The sequence below is a fragment of the Sus scrofa genome, chromosome 4 (assembly GCF_000003025.6).
Source record: "Sus scrofa isolate TJ Tabasco breed Duroc chromosome 4, Sscrofa11.1, whole genome shotgun sequence".
NCBI lineage: Eukaryota > Metazoa > Chordata > Mammalia > Artiodactyla > Suidae > Sus > Sus scrofa.
The window spans coordinates 33,262,662-33,280,919 of NC_010446.5; the positions used below are offsets into that span (position 1 = coordinate 33,262,662).

Consider the following 18,258-nt stretch of genomic DNA (forward strand, 5'->3'; position numbering starts at 1 on the left):
GTTCCATCAAACGTTAATCATCATGATCTTTGACAATTCAGACACACTTATAAATAAATGCAATGCTTACCTTTCCATGAAGAAAAACCCTAAAAGAGGTTCCTGTCATCAAAAAAATTTTAAATAATACACTTACTTATTAACACCCTAACTTGAACCTGTCCCTAATAACTAATATATACTTAGCCAATGGTAAGTCAATCAGTTCTCCATTACTTGACAAAAATGTTGCTAAACCTGTGAAAGAGTGACTACTACACATATACGGTTTAGTGTATCAAACAATTTAAAAGCTTCAATAAAAGTTATTAAATACTAATAGATACCTGTTAATACTCATAGTGTTATCTTCAAATTCTGTCATATGTATCATTCAAGACGACTCAATAAAAGCATGATAAACTTTACTGAAAACTTACTTTGCAGTCTCCGTGTTGGACTCTCTCCATGGAGCTGTCGTCGTGGCATATATGGAGAAGGGTGGGGAAGTGGCAATGAAGAAACATCATGGGTCTGAAGTTTGTACCAGTGTGGCTCATCATCTAATAATGCTGTTTCTAATTCAATTAAAATCTACAAAGCCAAGAGACAAAGAATTGTTATAAACAGTCATAAATAAATTATTTTAAATGTTTTTATTATAATAATGATAATTATTATAGTAACCCATAGAAATGGATGGTTCTTTTATTGTTTTTCAAGTCATGTGCAAATCATGACAGTGTGTGTGCTTACGTATATGAGAACTGATATATAATGATAAATCACTATTTATCTATGAGAGGTTAAAAAAGCAAAACGATTAAGATACTCTTCATTCTTCCTAAATTTTTCCTAGTCATTTTCAAATGTATAGGCACTATGTTCCAAATGTTTACACACACACAAAGATATATACACACACACATATTTAATCCTCACTCCAATACTGAGTTGTATGCTACTATCATTCCCACTTGATTGAAGAGGAAACTAAAGCACAAATATATTAAATAACTTGCTTAAGGACCAAACACAGGAAGTGGTAGAATCAGGAATGCAGAAACAGACAGCTGGAGCCAGTCTCTGCTCCTAGCAACTATGCTATCCTTCTTCCCAACTGGTTTAATACTCTTTGATTCCTTAGTTAATAACATTCAGTTTGATATTTCCATGGATTGTCATTTTCCCCCATGATATTACCATTTAATTTAAGGAAGCCAACCACACTGAAAAAGACTAAAAGCAGTTCCCTCAGTATATTCATAGCAGGAGAAGGGCCTTTCATCTGTCCTCCTCCAATTCTTTCTCCACATTATAGCTGGATATGTTTTTCTCAAGTACAAATGCAATCACACCATTCTCTTTAAAATCTGTCATTTGTTCCCATTAGCCACAGGATAAAATCTGAACTCTTAGTATTGTATATTAAGGGACATCATCTGGTGTCACTTTAACCCTCAAGTCCCATTTCTTTCTTACTGCTTTCCTTTCCAATTTCTTTTCTTTCTTTCTTTCTTTTTTTTTTTTTTTTTTTTTTTTTGCCATTTCTAGGGCTGCACCCATGGCACATGGAGGTTCCCAGGCTAGGGGTCTAATCAGAGCCTCAGCTGCCAGCCTACACCAGAGCCACAGCAACACGGGATCCAAGCAGCATCTGCACCCTATACCACAGCTCACAGCAACCCTGGATCCTTAACCCACTGAGCAAGACCAGGGACTGAACCTGCAACCTCATGATTCCTAGTTGTATTCGTTAACCACTGAGCCATGATGGGAACTCCTCCTTTCCAATTTCAGTTCGGCTATCCAAGACCTCTGCAACTCTAGTATCTTGTCATTTCCTCTGCAGGAACTTTAATCCCCTTGACTTTGCTAAATTCTACTTTCTCTGTGGAGCCTTCCCTGGACCACTTCCCTTTCCCTTGCACAGCAATTATGTACTCCCATTGCACTTTCCCTGAAAGAACATCTGCCATGCTATGTTATAATTGTTCATTCATTTGTATGTATCCCAGTGGATTATAAATTCCTTGAAGAAAGTAATATACCTTAGCCATCTTTGAAGCCTCAGTCCCTAGCACATTATGGATACAGGACAGGGCTGAAAAAAAAACCCTGAATAAATGAATTACTAGTGGTATAATTGGTTCAGTAAACTAAAATGATACACACATACTATAAAGGCATCAATAAGATTTGTCTTAAAGTGGCTAAATTCATCCTGTTACATTTACCTTTTCAGGTATTCAAAACATAAAATTTTACCACGTCATATAAACAAAATACTCAGGTTGACATAGTCTCAGCTTTAAAATAGTTGCAGATACCTCTCCTAAGAATTCACTTTCTTCCTCTCGAACTCGAGCTTGATCCCAAAGGGTAATCTCAAGCATTCGTTCCCGAAATTCTCTTCGGTGGACTGGAGAATAAATGAATGTTTGGTTCCATTTGGGTTCTAATGTTTTCTTTACTGTTTTAGTTCTTCTCTTGTTTTTATCACTATGAAAAAAATGAGAATACATGAACTTACATAAACCTTTAACTTTCGCCCTCAAAATTATTAATATAAAATTTCTCAGGAAAGAAATCAAGTGAAGTTTTCCCACAAATGTATCATACATTAAAAATATTATAATCTTTAAAGTTACCATTAAAATTTATAAGGCATACAATTTACTACTTTATAAGAATGACTTGATAATACCAATATTCAATAAATATGAAAAATTTTCATGATAGATTATTAAAAACTTAATCTTTCTCAAATTCTAAATAAAACTAAACTGAAGAATCTTAACTTTAATTTTTTTAAGCACATTGCCCTATTGGAAATCTTCAAAAGGGCAATTAACCTACTGGTTACATATACTATTACTTTTAGTATTTGTATATATGCAAAGACTATACATAGTATTTATAACCAACAGATAGTAATTGCATATACTAATCACTTAAGACTATAGAAGTGTTATTGTACAGTAAATCTAGTAAACTGTGATGTTCACTACTTCACATCCATATAATTTAGCTAATGAGCAATTGTAGCTGCACTTTACCAAGTTACTTTCTCACACAGAAGAAATATGCATTTGCCCATTTGACATTTATCAATGTCTTGCCTTCGAAAACATAGTAAAATTGTTTCTATGTGAGAGGGCAACTATAATCTGAAAATTCAAGCTGACCATCCTGATAAACAAAACTTCTAGCTCAGAGATGCTCACATTTTTTTTTGAGTGCATATTTCTATCAAGTAAATGTTTTTGATTACCTGTTCCATTATATACACATATATTTATAAATTATAAGCATGTATTACTAAATCATTATACAGATAATTATATAAATTGACAAATACACAAAAATAGAATGAAAAATAGTTACATTAAAATAAAAATTCAAATATTTCTTTCTGAACAATAAACTATCTCATACATCCACTGTGTACACCCATTCTTTCTGGAGATCACTACTCTAGCTTATTAGAGAGGATCAATGGTTGAATAGGAATAAAAAGACCATCTAGGAATAAAAAGATCATTAAGCTATCAAAAGCGTCTGTTTGAAGTGAGAGGTAACTATGAACTGCAAGTGGAATGGTATTAACTGCTACAAATTCTCTCAGTGTAGTACACAGTACGAAGAGTGTCAGGAAATAGGAAGCTGGGAAAACTAAAGATAGATTGTCTCTAAGTGAGGGAGGCTACGAGACTCCTTCTCTAAGTGAATAGAGAGCTTAATGTTTAATATCAACTTGATTTAAGTAATCAAGAGCACGTATGTTTCCAAGCACCATGCACGCACGCGCGCGCGCGCGCACACACACACACACACACACACACACACGCACACATTTTTTTTTTTACGGTCACACCAGCAGGATATGGAAGTTCCCAGGCTAGGAGTTGAATCAGAGCTACAGCTGCCAGCCTACACCATAGCTACAGCGAGGTGGGATCTGAGCCAAGTCTGCGACCTATACCACAGCTCAAGGCAATGCCAGATCCTTAACCCACTGAGCGAGGCCAGGGATTGAACCCACATCTTCACGGATGCTAGTCGGATTTGTTACCGCTGCACCACAACAGGAATTTCCTTCAAGCACATATATTTAATGTAGCAGAAAGTCATCTTAAAACAATGTATACATATTAATTTCTAAAGGTTTTGTAGAAAAATAACTTTGGAAACCTATTAGGTTTCTTGAAATTTATGGAAAAGAAGTGGTACTATAAATAAAAATAACTAAATAATAGAAATAATGACAAAGACTATGATTCATGACTACATTACTCCCTCCTATAATTTTAACAAATATTTATAACACATCTACTTATATTTTATATTCCATCCATTGAAGAATTACATATGAGACCCTGTCAGAGATAAAGGTCCTTCCACCAAGGCCAGGAACCTTGCTCTCTAAATCAAGAATGTTTGGTATCGCAACCTGAACAGAAATAGAAGAAAGCCTTGGGAGTTTCCCTTGTGGCTCAGTGGTAATGAATCTGACTAGCATCCATGAGGAAATCCCTCACTCAGTGGGTTGGAGGATACGGTGTAGGTCACAGATGCAACTCCCATCTAGCATTGCTGTGGCTGTGGCATAGGCTGGCAGCTGCAGCTCCAATTTGACCCTTAGCCTGGGAACTTCCATATGCTGCAGCTGGAGCACTGCCCCCCAAAAAAAAGCAAAAAAAAAGAGGAAACTTGGCTAACACTTCAAGAGTGTATAAAGTTCTCAAAGAATGATTACATTAGAAGGGATTTCTAATTCTGGGTAGGAGGAGACTAGATAACCTCTGAAGTTCCTCATAAACACACCTTATATGATTACAATTTGGTAAGGCAATTTAGTGTACATCAAAGCACCAATCCATGAAAAGAGCAATGGAAAGGTATCTTACCTTCATCAAGTTAAAAAGTAAATGAGTTATTTTTTTTTCTAGAAGTATGATTAAAGCCTTCAAAAGAAGATCATGCTGTATAAGTCAAAGCACTGAAATGTTGCTAAAATTACAGAAAAACTAAGATCAATAAGCATGCTAAATATATGTTTTAAATAGCAGCTTAATGGTAATAAAATAATTGATCTTTAACAACATCATTAAATTGTTGAGAAAGCAGTTAAAAAATCTAACCTAAAGCTTTTTCTATTTATTTTCATGTTTCCAGTACTTTTGGTTTCCATATAATTTAACTTAGCAGCATGCAACGATGATATGTTCACTCAAAACAAAAGAAAGAAATATATTTTGACTCGTAACTAACTCTCCTTCAAGATATAAGAAAGAGTGTTAAAGCATGCCTAGCTATTTTTTAGAGTACCTTGTATATTATGTAGAAAATAATACATTGAATGGCTTTGCTGACATACTGACATTCTGGACTAAATCTCTTCTATGTAGCCTCGCTTGTCCCTCTAGGACGCCTTATCAATAAAAAGATATCAGGAATTCTCTGCTGACTCAGAGGGTTAAGGATCTGGCAGCACTGTCACTGCTGCAGCCTGGGTCACAGCTGTGGCAAGGGTTCAATATCTGGCCCAGGAATTTCTGTATGCCATAGGTGTGGCAAAAAAAAACCCAAACAACAACAAAAATAAATAAAAAGGCATCAACTGTTTTCTATGTTCATTTATTCATGTCCAGTTGTTGCCCCCCATCTGCAAATGCAGAACTATGCAATTTTATATAAGTGACTTTAGCACTGCAGATTTTGGTATCTATAGGCTTCCTGGGACCTGTGTTTTTTTTCTCCCAGAAAAATTGTCAAGAAAAAAGAAATAGTTCATACCCAAACTATAAATAGTCCTTTATTCACATGTAAAAAATTGTGTCAACAGAAAAAAAAAAATCTGAGATGATAATGTAGTGACAACGTAGCTGTTTAACTTAACCAGAGAATGCTTTATTTAAGGGTAAAAACCTGACACAGCTCTATCAATAAAGTGAGCTACAAACTTGCCTAAAGAGACTTCAAATTCCTGATAAATGACAGGGAAACTCAGTTGAGAAATAATGTGAGAAAAAAAAAATATCCAAATGTTTCTCACATTCTCTGGTGTTGAGAAAAGATTAAAAAATCCTACATCTGGAGTTCCGTCGTGGCGCAGTGGTTAACGAATCCGACTAGGAACCATGAGGTTGCGGGTTCGGTCCCTGCCCTTGCTCAGTGGGTTAACGATCCGGCGTTGCCGTGAGCTGTGGTGTAGGTTGCAGACGCGGCTCGGATCCTGCGTTGCTGTGGCTCTGGCGTAGGCCGGTGGCTGCAGCTCCGATTTGACCCCTAGCCTGGGAACCTCCATATGCCGCGGGAGCGGCCCAAAAAATAAAAAAAATAAAAAAAAAAAAAATCCTACATCTGAAATGTGAAGGAGTCTTTAAAGGGACATTCCCTTCCATTTTAGTTCTATCTGCTCACAAAGTGGAGAAAGGTATGTTAAATAAAATAAAACTAACCACAAATAGTCAACCAAAAAACAAATGGTTTGAGAGACTTTGATCATCTTGAAAAACAAGCATTTTTCTTCAAAGGTCTGAATAAGTAGAAACTGAAGTTATCTGTGTGCATAAAAGCATAGATGAGAATTCAGCATTTCCAGCAGGTTTTCCTTGTGGCATTCTTGTGATGCTAGGACTAGTACACTAGGTGCGTTCTGAGGAGCCATGTATCTTAGCCTCCATCCAGGAAGGTAGGTAGAACAGCTGTGACATTTGTCATCCAACTGAAATTTAAGCTGGATTTAACATTCTAGTTATAGGAAATATTTTCTAATAGTTTTAGATGTTGTGACACACTGACATTTTCTGAGGAATTCATTTTACAAATTTCGCTTCAAAATATGTATCAAATAAAGTATAAGGCCTTTATTAACTGCCTACTTCCTTTCTTTTATCCTTTTCTTTGCTGAAATTGTTCTTCAGATGATACTCTGGCACTCAACAGTGATGACTTTCAACTTAAACTAACTAAAAGAGAGTTACCAAAGTGTATAAATATGTTTAAGATCACATGTGTGCCCAGCGACTTCCAACCTGAGAAAAATGACCAGCCTGAAAGCCTGAGATGCAGAAGAGCTGTGGAAAGGGTAATTGGTGCATTACTTCTTTCTTTTTACATGATGCTTACTGAATAATCTCTCTCCCTCTTTTTTTTTTCTTTTCTTTTCTTTTTATGACTGCACCAGCGGCATATGGACGTTCCCGGGCTAGGGCTTGAATTGGAGCTGCAGCTGCCAGACCATGCCACAGCCACGGCAATGCTGCATCCAAGCTGCACCTGCAACCTACACTGCAACTTGTGGCAATCCTGGATCCTTAACCCACTGAGCAAGGCCAGGGATTGAACCCACATCCTCACAGAGACAATGTCGGAACTGCTGAGCCACAATGGGCACTCCAATCTCTTTTATTTTGTATGTGTCTGGAATTAAGAATGATTAGATGATTTTTTGATAAGCTATTTCTCCTATCCTGATTCCTCAAAGTGTATGTTGATTAGCATGCACAAAAAGCAAATAACACTTTAGAGAGCTGATTACAGGCCTAGTGGTAAAGATTCCTTGGTGATATAGGTGATGAAATATAAAGCATACTCATTAACTTTACAGAATAGAGAAAAATAATATCTTAGTAAGAGGAAGTAGAAATTTTAGAGGAACATGATCATAGCCTTCAGTACCACTTTGAGCTTTTTGCCTCTGTCATCTATGTTAAAAATGCATTTGATTTAAAGGAGCATAAATTTTTTTGATTGAAGCCTCAATAATTTTTTTTCATTTTTTAAAGTTTCATTGAAGTACAGCTGATTTACAATGTTGTGCTCATTTCTGCTGTACAACAAAGTGATTCAGTTACACATATACACACACATCAATTCTTTTTCAGATTCTTTCATATATAGATTATCACAGAATATCAGGGAAAGTTTCCTGAGCTATATAGCAGGTCCCTGTTGGGCAATCATTTCGCATACCTCAGTGTGTGTATGCCAACCCCAAACCCCAGTACAGTCCTCCCCCAAACCTGTCCCCTAAGGAGCACAATTTTTAATGAGTTTGATCAATGAAAACATACATTATTTAAGAAATAATCCACACAACCTAAAATAAATATTAAATAATTTTTATTGTAAATATTTGATATAATTTTAAAACAATCTGAAAATATTTACTCTCACTATTTTGATTCCCAAGAATCAATATGCTTATGCTAAACTTTATAAGTTATCTAACTGGTATGATATTTAAAAATAAATGATACAGAATCAAAACACCCACTGCCATTAACATTTCTCATTTATTTTCAAGAACATTTATTGTTGTTTCATATCCCTACCTTCTGTCTGGAAGAAAGTAAATTTTAACATAAGGATTCCTTGGCCTCCCATCTTCCCTGGAAGGGAGATCCTTTGCTCCCAAAATTGTAACTATTAACTGGTGACCAACCTTGTCAAACCATAGTTTTATCTGAAAAGCAAAAATATTCATTTATCAGCTTAAACATTTACTACTGTAACATAATGTTTACATTCCCAATATTTGCTCTGTTCTCTTACGCTAATATTAGCACAGAATATTAACTTCACTTGCAGTTAAAATGATATGCTACGGTAACCTCAATGAATAGAGAAATTAATTCAGATATTTTAGTTTGATAAATCATTTGTCCTTTTTATAATCTAATTTGATACCTTATTAACATGCACATAATAATTACACTACCATAACTAAGGACTTTATATAGGATTGCTCTATGTATACCTTTATGCAAGAATCACTGTAATTTATTTTGGTTCCCCTAAATAGTTCAGAATAAGTGCTCAAAATGAATTGAATAAATAACTTATTTATACAGCATTCACAGGGATTTTTTAAGCAAATATTTTATGTTATACCACAGCAAAGACATTTCAAAGATTTTAAGCAATGGCAGTTACTAGTACTTTTAGTCCATAGATTCCTTAGGTTTGTATTTAAAAATGCAATAAATTCATCTTTTAAAATTTCTTACGCAGAGTTTCTTTTTCACTTGTGAAGCAATGTATTATCTTTAGACTAATAAGGGTATACTTTATAATTCTAGATGAGAAAGAATAATTTGCCTTTGCCATAATTAAGGATTAGAACTTCACATCCAGCTGCTGAATTCATCTGATTTAACAATTGTCACCTCCCACACACGTACCTCACACTCCCACACCTACCTAGCTAATTTTGCCATGTCAGAATCTATGATGACTATGGCTCTGATCCACATTTAGTTCAGAACTGAGCACATTTCTGACCATTACCTTGAAACTGAAATTGAATTATAAACTTGAAATTTGGGAAAACATTATATTTATATAACATATACTTTATTATATGTGTTTCCAATGGTTTGATTTTTTTCCTTTAATTTGAAACCATGTCTGTATCAGTTTAAACAATTTAAATATACATCTCATGTCAGTTCTTTCCTCTCATCTCCAAAACAGAGTCAGGTCGGGGCCAGGCTCTAGGATATATAAATAAATGTATATCATATACATATAAATATAGACAAATATATATTGATATATTGGTAGTTCAGTTCCAATTCTAACATGCCTTGTTGAGTCTCTCACTTCATATTTCAAGAGAATAAGTGGCTGGGCAAAACTTTGAGTTGGAAGACTAATGGCTCAGTAGAGAATATCAAATTATTTACATCTTTCTTTTTAGTCAAATGGAATAATAAGAAAATTATAAGGAAAACTTAAAATTTAAAATGATTATTACTACTATTTAGGTCCTTATGTTTAACACAGGCATTATCTTGATGCTGTGTAATAATAAGTTTTCCAAATCGAGTTGCTAAGTATAGACTCTAAACAAGTGTTTCTTAAATTGTAGTCCCCAAAACTCCTGCAACAATATTATCTTGCTATTCTTTAAAAGTTACAAATTCCTGTCATCTACCTCTCATCTACTGAATTGGAATGTGGCTGAGGGAATTTGCATTTTAACAACACTTCTAGATGGTTCTCATGGACATTAAAGCTTGAGAACCACTGCAATGGACTAGGGGTCCAAAAACCTGGAAAAAAAAAAATCCTGTAATATGTAAATGGAAAAAAACAGTTCAAATGTTTGCTTGCCCGACAATATTAGAACAAAGATAGAGATGAAAATAGGTGGGAAAAAAGAGGCCACTCTGGCAAAAGACATGAGGGGCAAACAAAAATAAAAATTTCTGATACAAGAGTGTATCAGAAATGAGATGAAACAAAGATGTCAGAGACCGTCATAGTTTCTCTAAATTTGTGACTAAAACCACATTAATTTCTAATATTTCTTATTTTCTATAGCAATAAAAAACATGGCTTTATTTTTCCATGATATTAAAAATCCTTCTCAGAGGATCATGACATGAATGTTAGTAATTCGATGAGAAAAAGCCCCAGAAAGTCTTAAGAAAAAAAAAAAAAATTCCAATAAACTATATACTTAAGAAACAAAAAAATTATTATTATTAGACCAAGCTCACAATAATTGGAGCAAGTTATGGATTTCTATGAGAGTTTTTTGAGAGACTGAGATTAAACCTTTGTTGCCATCTGCACAGGCAATATTTTTGCTCCTTTAGAAGAATTATAGCTAAACATTTAAGATACATTTTTCAAATACTTGATAAATAGTATTATTTTTAGATTTTCTTATGCCATGGAAAACCAAAAATATCACTTACTGATAATATTCATTTCTTATCCAAACAGATAATAGGCATGTGACTTTCATATATTCACATTAATAATTTAGTTTATTAAATTATATATTACAAATATATAAATATTAAAATAATATGATATGAAACAGGTATATTTTAATTTTACTGTTTTTTAATCAAATTACACTTTTTAATAAATCATCAGACTGGGCATTTGTGATCCATAGCCCTAGTTTTTATTTTACTGAAGTTTTTGAAAGCTATCCAGTTCACACTATAAAAAGAGAATTATTTTATTTGTTAGATTATTTATCACATTCCTAAACATTTCTGTGCTTTTTAAATCAATGGTTAGAATATGTCTGTTGATTCCTCCAAATAACAAATGTATTTTTCCACAATTCTAGATATAATATAGTTCTTATTTACCTCAATTTCATTAATAAAAATATTGATATTACTTTAATTGTTTTAATAGTTATCATTCCAGTTTTATCATGTAATCATTTTTAAATTTCCTAAGCAGAACGTGAGTAGTATAAGTTAATATTTTACACTGTATAGTATTAACTAGAAAAACTTTAACTTTTAAAATTTAAACTAAATTAGTATTATTGAAAAGCAACAACAATCTGGGGGGAAAAACATGCAGCAAAGCAAGGAAAGCATAACTCTACTTAAAAAAAAAAACTATATTGATTTACTATATAAGGTTTCCTAATGAAAAGAGGCAAACAACTTGTACCTAAGTATTACAGTAAAATTAAATGGAATTACAATTACAAAATGTAAACAAAATAAATCCAACATAGTTTGTTTGGATTGTGATTTTGTTCTTTCAAAGTAATCTACTTCCCAAAAGTTGAACCTTATATCATATGTATAAAATTCTTATTTTAGTTAAGGTACAAATTTATTTGCCAATCTCCTCAAGGAGTTATAGCTTGGAAAATGCAAGATAATATATAAGTTAAATATATAATGAATGATTTAAAGAGACAGCAAACTTGGTGTAATAAAGGTGAATGTCAACAGTATAAAATCAGCAATTTCTATCAATGTTACAAGTATAAGTAAAATCTGCATTAAATGCCAACCTGAAACCTGTGAGTTTTAGTATTCAGTTCATCATATAAAATCGCTAACAAAGATTGTCTCTTTAAATTTTTCCTGTATTTTAATCCCCATGCATAATTCTACAAGCTGGCTCATAAAATGATTTTAAAGTCAATAATATGGTTTGGAGCAACATCCCAAAGAAAGTTTTCCTACTACGCATTTTCCAAAAACATACAAGTAAGGGATAAAACACAACTTCAGTTTCTATCAGGCAGACAAGGCCTTTACCTGAACCCTAGGAACAAAAGGCGTTGTTCTTCTACTAAGGCTTTGGCTCTGGTAAGCAAAATTAAAGAAAAAAGCAATAAAACAAAACCAAAAAGGACAACACGCTGGAACTAAAAGACCAAAAGTAAAAAACACGTACAACTAACCTTTAAATACATTTTCCATGACAATATATATCTAAATTAAGCAGTTTGATATAATGAATAAATTAATTTTCCCAAAATGCTAAAATAGATAAAACTCTATCAATCTAATAAGTTTCAAATCAGATTTTTAAACGTAATTAACAGGAATTAAGACTGAATATAAAATAATATATTTGGGCTTATATATTCTGAAAGAATGAGTTTAAACATAACACAAGAGTCAAGATACTTTAGGTTTCACCCTTAAACACACTACAAAGAAAAAAAATCATAATCCAAGAAATAAGACAAAAATACATTATAGCATTATTAATTGAAAGTCATCTGTAGAAGTAATTGTGTAACTTTCCAAAGGGATACAGCTAACAAAAGTCTAAAAAACGTAAGCTAGGCCAGCTTTAGCATTCCTTAAAAGAATAAAGACAGAAAGATAAAAGTATGCTGGAATACACTGGATGAATTAGTTGATTCATCCTTTAAGAGTCTATACCAGGCTCTAGTATTTAAACATCATTTTCAGACATTTATTGTGTACCACTTGAGATAACACTATTTAGAACTAATCATACTTATTAATGACAATAATACCTCATTTCTTTTCATTTATAGTTTTTTATATTTTTTCAGGCCTTTACTGACAGTTTTTTGCAAGTTTACTGCTTCCCAACAATGCTAGGAGATAGCTGCTATTATCTCCAATATGTAGATGAAGAAATAGATTTTAAAAAAAGGCTAGATAGACTTTCCCACACAAAAAGTAACATATTGTAAAGGTAGAAAATAAACCCAGTTCTGATTAAATCACTGTTATTTCAAATTCTTGGAATAAAATCAGATTCCTCTTATAATTTATTTTATTTTCATTTTGAAACATTTTCCCAAAGATACCACAATCAAAATTTTTTGCCTTTATTAAGGCATGCCAACAGTTAAAGCAGGAACAAAATCAGATGTATGTCTCTGGATTAGGAATGGATTTCAGGGAGTTTAATTTTTGTTCTTTCACCAAGATTCCACCCCATTCTTCAGCTTTCTCACGGATTCTCTTGCCTAATTAGCATCTGTAAACAGTTAAAGGCTTCAGACTTTTCCACTGCTATATGGAAACAACAGATACTAGAAGGACTCTATCCCATTCAACCATTATCAGACAGGCACTGTTTAAGACACAAATCTAAAACCCTAAAAACAGATTTTAGAAGCAGACTATCATTCAATCATATGAGTCTCTCTCCAGAAACCAAGACAGTCTCAAACCTAAGCTATCTTCCTTTTTGTGTGGACACATTTCCAAATGGAATGTTTTTGACATGGAGTGTGTTACTGAAATCTGATATGGAGTGTGTTACTGAATGTTTTGATATGTAGCGTGTTACTGAAATCTGTATGCATAATCCTAGGTAGATAATTCTCTAGCCAATGAGTAAGAGATGCATGAGATTCACAGAGATTAACTAGACTGAAGAAAAGGACTTTAGTTAGGCACTATATTTAGAAATAGATTTTTTTCCTTCTTACCTGTTCTACCTGGTTTAGACCAAAAATACTGCTAATGAAAGATTTTTAAAGGAAACATTCTGTAAACTAAAAGATTCACTTCAAAAGAAACAGTACTTGGAAATAAAGTAATTCTTTAAGGTAATTTTCTAAAATAATCTCAAATAACTCACAGATTTCTGAAATTGACTGTCTAATATCTATGCTAATTTAAATCCAATTTACACCCATAAGATTATACATTAAACTTGGCTATGTAAACATATTTTGTTTTGTCAGGTTACTTTAAATTGAGGTGAAATTAAAATAACACGCAATTATCCATTTTAAAGGGTACAATTCAGTAGCACCTAGAACATCCACAATGCTGTAGCACCACCACCTCGCTCTAGTTTCAAAACTTTTTCATCACACCAGAAGGGTATTAAGTAATCACTCCCCATATTTTCCCATTGTCTCAATTTCTGGCAACTACTAAGCTGCTTTCTATCTCTGTGGATTCTGGATACTTCATAAATGGTGAAGTATTTTGTATCTCATTGCAGTTTGTAATTAATATTAATTCATTTATTTTAAGCATGAGGCAGCTAATAGTAACTGTAACGATTCAGCCTCATATAAATGAAGAGTTTGAATATGTGTCTCGCAATTTATTTTGTATTTTTAATGTCACTTCCTACTTAATACTGTCCTAACTTCAGGACATTCTTTTTATACAATGCTTCTGAAATAACAAGATTGTAACAATGAGATATAAAAGATGAAAGCTCAAAAAACACCTTTCATTTACAAAAAGTTTTTAAAAGGCTATTGAGTTTTTAAGTAGATATAAAGAATACATACCTATTTCTCAATTTCTTATTCCCTTTAAATGGGCATATAAAATGGATATATACAATATTTACCAGCTTATCACTAAAAATGGAGTCAGAAAAATATTAAAACAAAGTCACTTAATATCATATTAAAACAAAGTAACCATTAGTCAGCCACAGACCCTGAAATAAATAAGTATGATTGTCAGTAAGAATTACTGAGTTTCTATAGAAAGAAAGAGATCTGAGCCATTTTCCACTTTTTAAAAAGTTAAGGATTATAATTTATTTTAATACTTCATCAAAAAACTTGCTAAAAGCTACAAATTAATTTTAAAATATAAAGAGAATTACAAAAGTAATCCTCTGAAGAAGGAAAGCTCTAAATTACAGAACACAATATTAAAAAGAATCAAGGGAGTGCTGACAGTGAAAAAGTCAACATATAGTCCAGGTGTCATAAACCTGAGTGCATACTGATTTTCTCACCAAATACATCAATGGTACTTTCATAGCTATGCCCTAGAATAACAAGTCAGCATAATTCAAGCACAGAAAAGAAAGAAACTGAGTAATTTTTAAAAATCATCAACAGCCTTGTACATGAAAATTTAAACAATGATTTGCATTATACCTATATATTTAAGAAAATAACAGTCCATGAACTGACATAAATATAATAGAAAGGTCAGTTCATATAATAAACAAATTGTCTTTGTTGTCAGGCATTAGCAATGTCTGATTTTGTAAATAATGAGTGACTTACGGGCCCAGGTAAATCTCACCAGAAGTAAAAATACCCACAGGTAAATAGGAGATAGGAATCATAATGTTGCCTTATGATTTCCCAGGAGTTTTCCTGAAGAATGATATATGTGGACACATTTTCCCAACCTCTACATAATTAGATCAAACCAAATTTATCTCCAGTTGGCAGAATTGAGATTAAATATAAAGGAAAATACTATCCCTAGAAGGGTATATTGCTTATGGTTTCCTACATGTAAAGAATGAAAATAAAATTAAGTTTTATGTAAATTTAGTTTTAAGGTAAAATCTGTGTATCTCTTGTTCCCTATCATAGTCTCAGTAACTAGTGTTACAAATGACCTGGGTTATATATACATTAACATCAATTACTTAAATAGATAACTCTAGTATAATTTGGTAAAAATATTTTGGAGAACAATTTATGCAACAGATTTTAAGAATCTTTGAATTTTTTCTTTTGTATTTTACATCTGGAAACTTATTATAACAAAAGAGTTTTCTCCTAATAAAATATGCAAGATTTCCATGGCATCATTATTTATAAATTAGAAACAAGAAATATATCCTAGAATAGCAAATTAAGTTAAAAAGGGTATTAAATAATTATTAAAATTATTTTAGCAGGAATTTTTAAAGAAAAAAGTTTAGAGGCAAAAGTATACCATATTATTATATTACTAAGTGAAAAAGCAAGTTTCAAAATAGTATACCCAGATTTATCACAGTTCTGTTTAAAAATTTATATGTATGTGAATGGTTATACTTTAGTGGCAAGATTATAGATGGTATTTATTTTTTATTTTATCTGTTCTTTATAGATTTACCACAACAAATATATATTACACTTATACAAATATTATATTGCTACCATTCTAAGTCACAAAAAGATGATAAAATGGTACACAATATTAAGTTATAATTCTATGGATTTTTTTTTTTTTTTTTTGTCTTTTTGCCATTTCTTGGGCCCCTCCTGCGGCATATGGAGGTTCCCAGGCCAGGGTCCAATCGGAGCTGTAGCTACCGGCCTACGCCAGAGCCACAGCAACGCGGGAGCCGAGCCGCGTCTGCAACCTACACCACAGCTCACGGCAACGCTGGATCGTTAACCCACTGAGCAAGGGCAGGGACCGAACCCGCAACCTTAAGGTTCCTAGTCGGATTCATTAACCACTGCACCACGACGGGAACTCCAATTCTATGGATTTTAAAGCAACATTATTTATAAATTCGAATACTACATACTTTTAAGTTTTTATTTGCCCAAAATATTTAACAGTCTTATCTTTCTACCATGTTCATTTTGAATCATGAGGTGAATTTGAAATCTGTCTAAATGCCTACACTATGCTTCTCACCCTCCCCTCCTAGTTCAATTTCTAATATAGCCTTGGGATTTCAAGAGGTAACAAAGTGGTACTTACTTAACTATGGAAATCTATCTTCTGCTCCCTCTTTGACCAACTGAAGCCAACTATACACGCACACACACACACGCACACAGATTTATTTATGTACTGACATTGTCAGCCACCCGAAGCATGATTTACAAATGAACTATAATTTAAAATTTTTAAATTTTAAAATTAAAAATTTTAAAAGCTAACATGTATTAGAACTTTCTAAAATAGTATAAGAAAATACACATGCATTTAAACCATAAATGACAACATCTATGCTGTCCAAAAAATGTGAAAGAATAAGTAGAACAATGCTACTTATTGTGTAAAGTGAAATAAACACTACTGTCCTCAAATGCAAAAGTTCACTCTGTTATGAAAAAGAAAGGAAAAGAAAATAATAAAGAATAGTTCATTTTATGACATTTACAATCTCCTAATTATATCTCGTCTTCTTTCTTACATAGCTTTTGTTATCACTTTTGTAATGAAAGTAATCCCAGAACAGACATGTCTAATGATTTTTTTCAATAATTATTACTATCTTAATTCTACTTATACTTCCTCCATCTCCATTTAATTAATGAAAATTCTTCAGAAAAATTAAATACTTCTCCTTCCCCCTAAAAAATAAAGGGAGAAATTTTGTAGCTGATACAACAAAAGGCTAGATATTGCTCTTAAATTATCAGCCCAAGAAGGGTTAGTTTTTAAGTGTGACGTTTTTTATCCAAAATTCAATGTTTGAATTTTGAGAATATAAATAATTCTTAATACTCATAAAAATGTATGTTTAGTAATTTCCATAATTAGTGTCAATATTAACTTGTTTCTAAAATATAACTGGAAAAATTTTAATATTTTTTAATGGTTTAAAGGAAATGACAACTGAAGAAATTAATAAAAAGTGAGGGCTTGAATTTGCAAAGCTTATCTAATATGGTCAAAAGATGTATAATAATTTTTAAATTTTATTATAAATGTTCAGATTAGGGATCGCTTAATATGAAGTCCACCTGGCATACTCAGTCATCCATTAGGTATTTTCCCATTTACTTAGTTTTGTCTGTTAACAAGTCATCTGAAGTATCATTATGTTTCAGAGCAATATTCATACCCCAATGATTACTATGAAATTCATCTTAAATTTTCTTTAAAGTTGAAAATGAAAGATTATATAAATATTTACTTTTATCTTAAATATTCTATTTTTGTACAATGTAGCATTTTTATTTCTCTTAGAAATTTGTCTTAGACAAATTATACTCATTTTACAATGTAGCATTTTTACAATGTAGCATTTTTATTTCTCTTAGAAATTTTTACAATTTTATAATGTAGCATTTTTATTTCTCTTAGAAATTTGTCTTAGACAAATTATACTCATTTTAAAGTACTAAGCAAAAATCATAACTTTGAATTTTGGAATAATATTACCAAGGTGAAAAAGGTTTTATATTGCATCACAAATTCTAATTCTCATTAAATTCCAGAAAACTTAACTCTAATAAAAAAAAGTATTATGCTACATAATTACACTTGAATTTAAATTAATTAAAATTACTAAAAATGAGAAAAAATTGAAAAGCACAATTATATTCTAAAGAAC

At 32.2% G+C, this 18,258-nt stretch overlaps 1 protein-coding gene across 1 annotated transcript in view; it reads right to left on the reverse strand.

The window, feature by feature from the left end:
* Nucleotides 1-18,258, reverse strand: part of RIMS2 (regulating synaptic membrane exocytosis 2) — a 613,799-nt gene that overhangs the window by 263,047 nt on the left and 332,494 nt on the right. Inside the window, 3 exon segments of the mRNA XM_021090597.1 lie at nt 420-573; nt 2,310-2,481; nt 8,322-8,452. Of these exon segments, the coding sequence (XP_020946256.1) occupies nt 420-573; nt 2,310-2,481; nt 8,322-8,452 (457 nt within the window).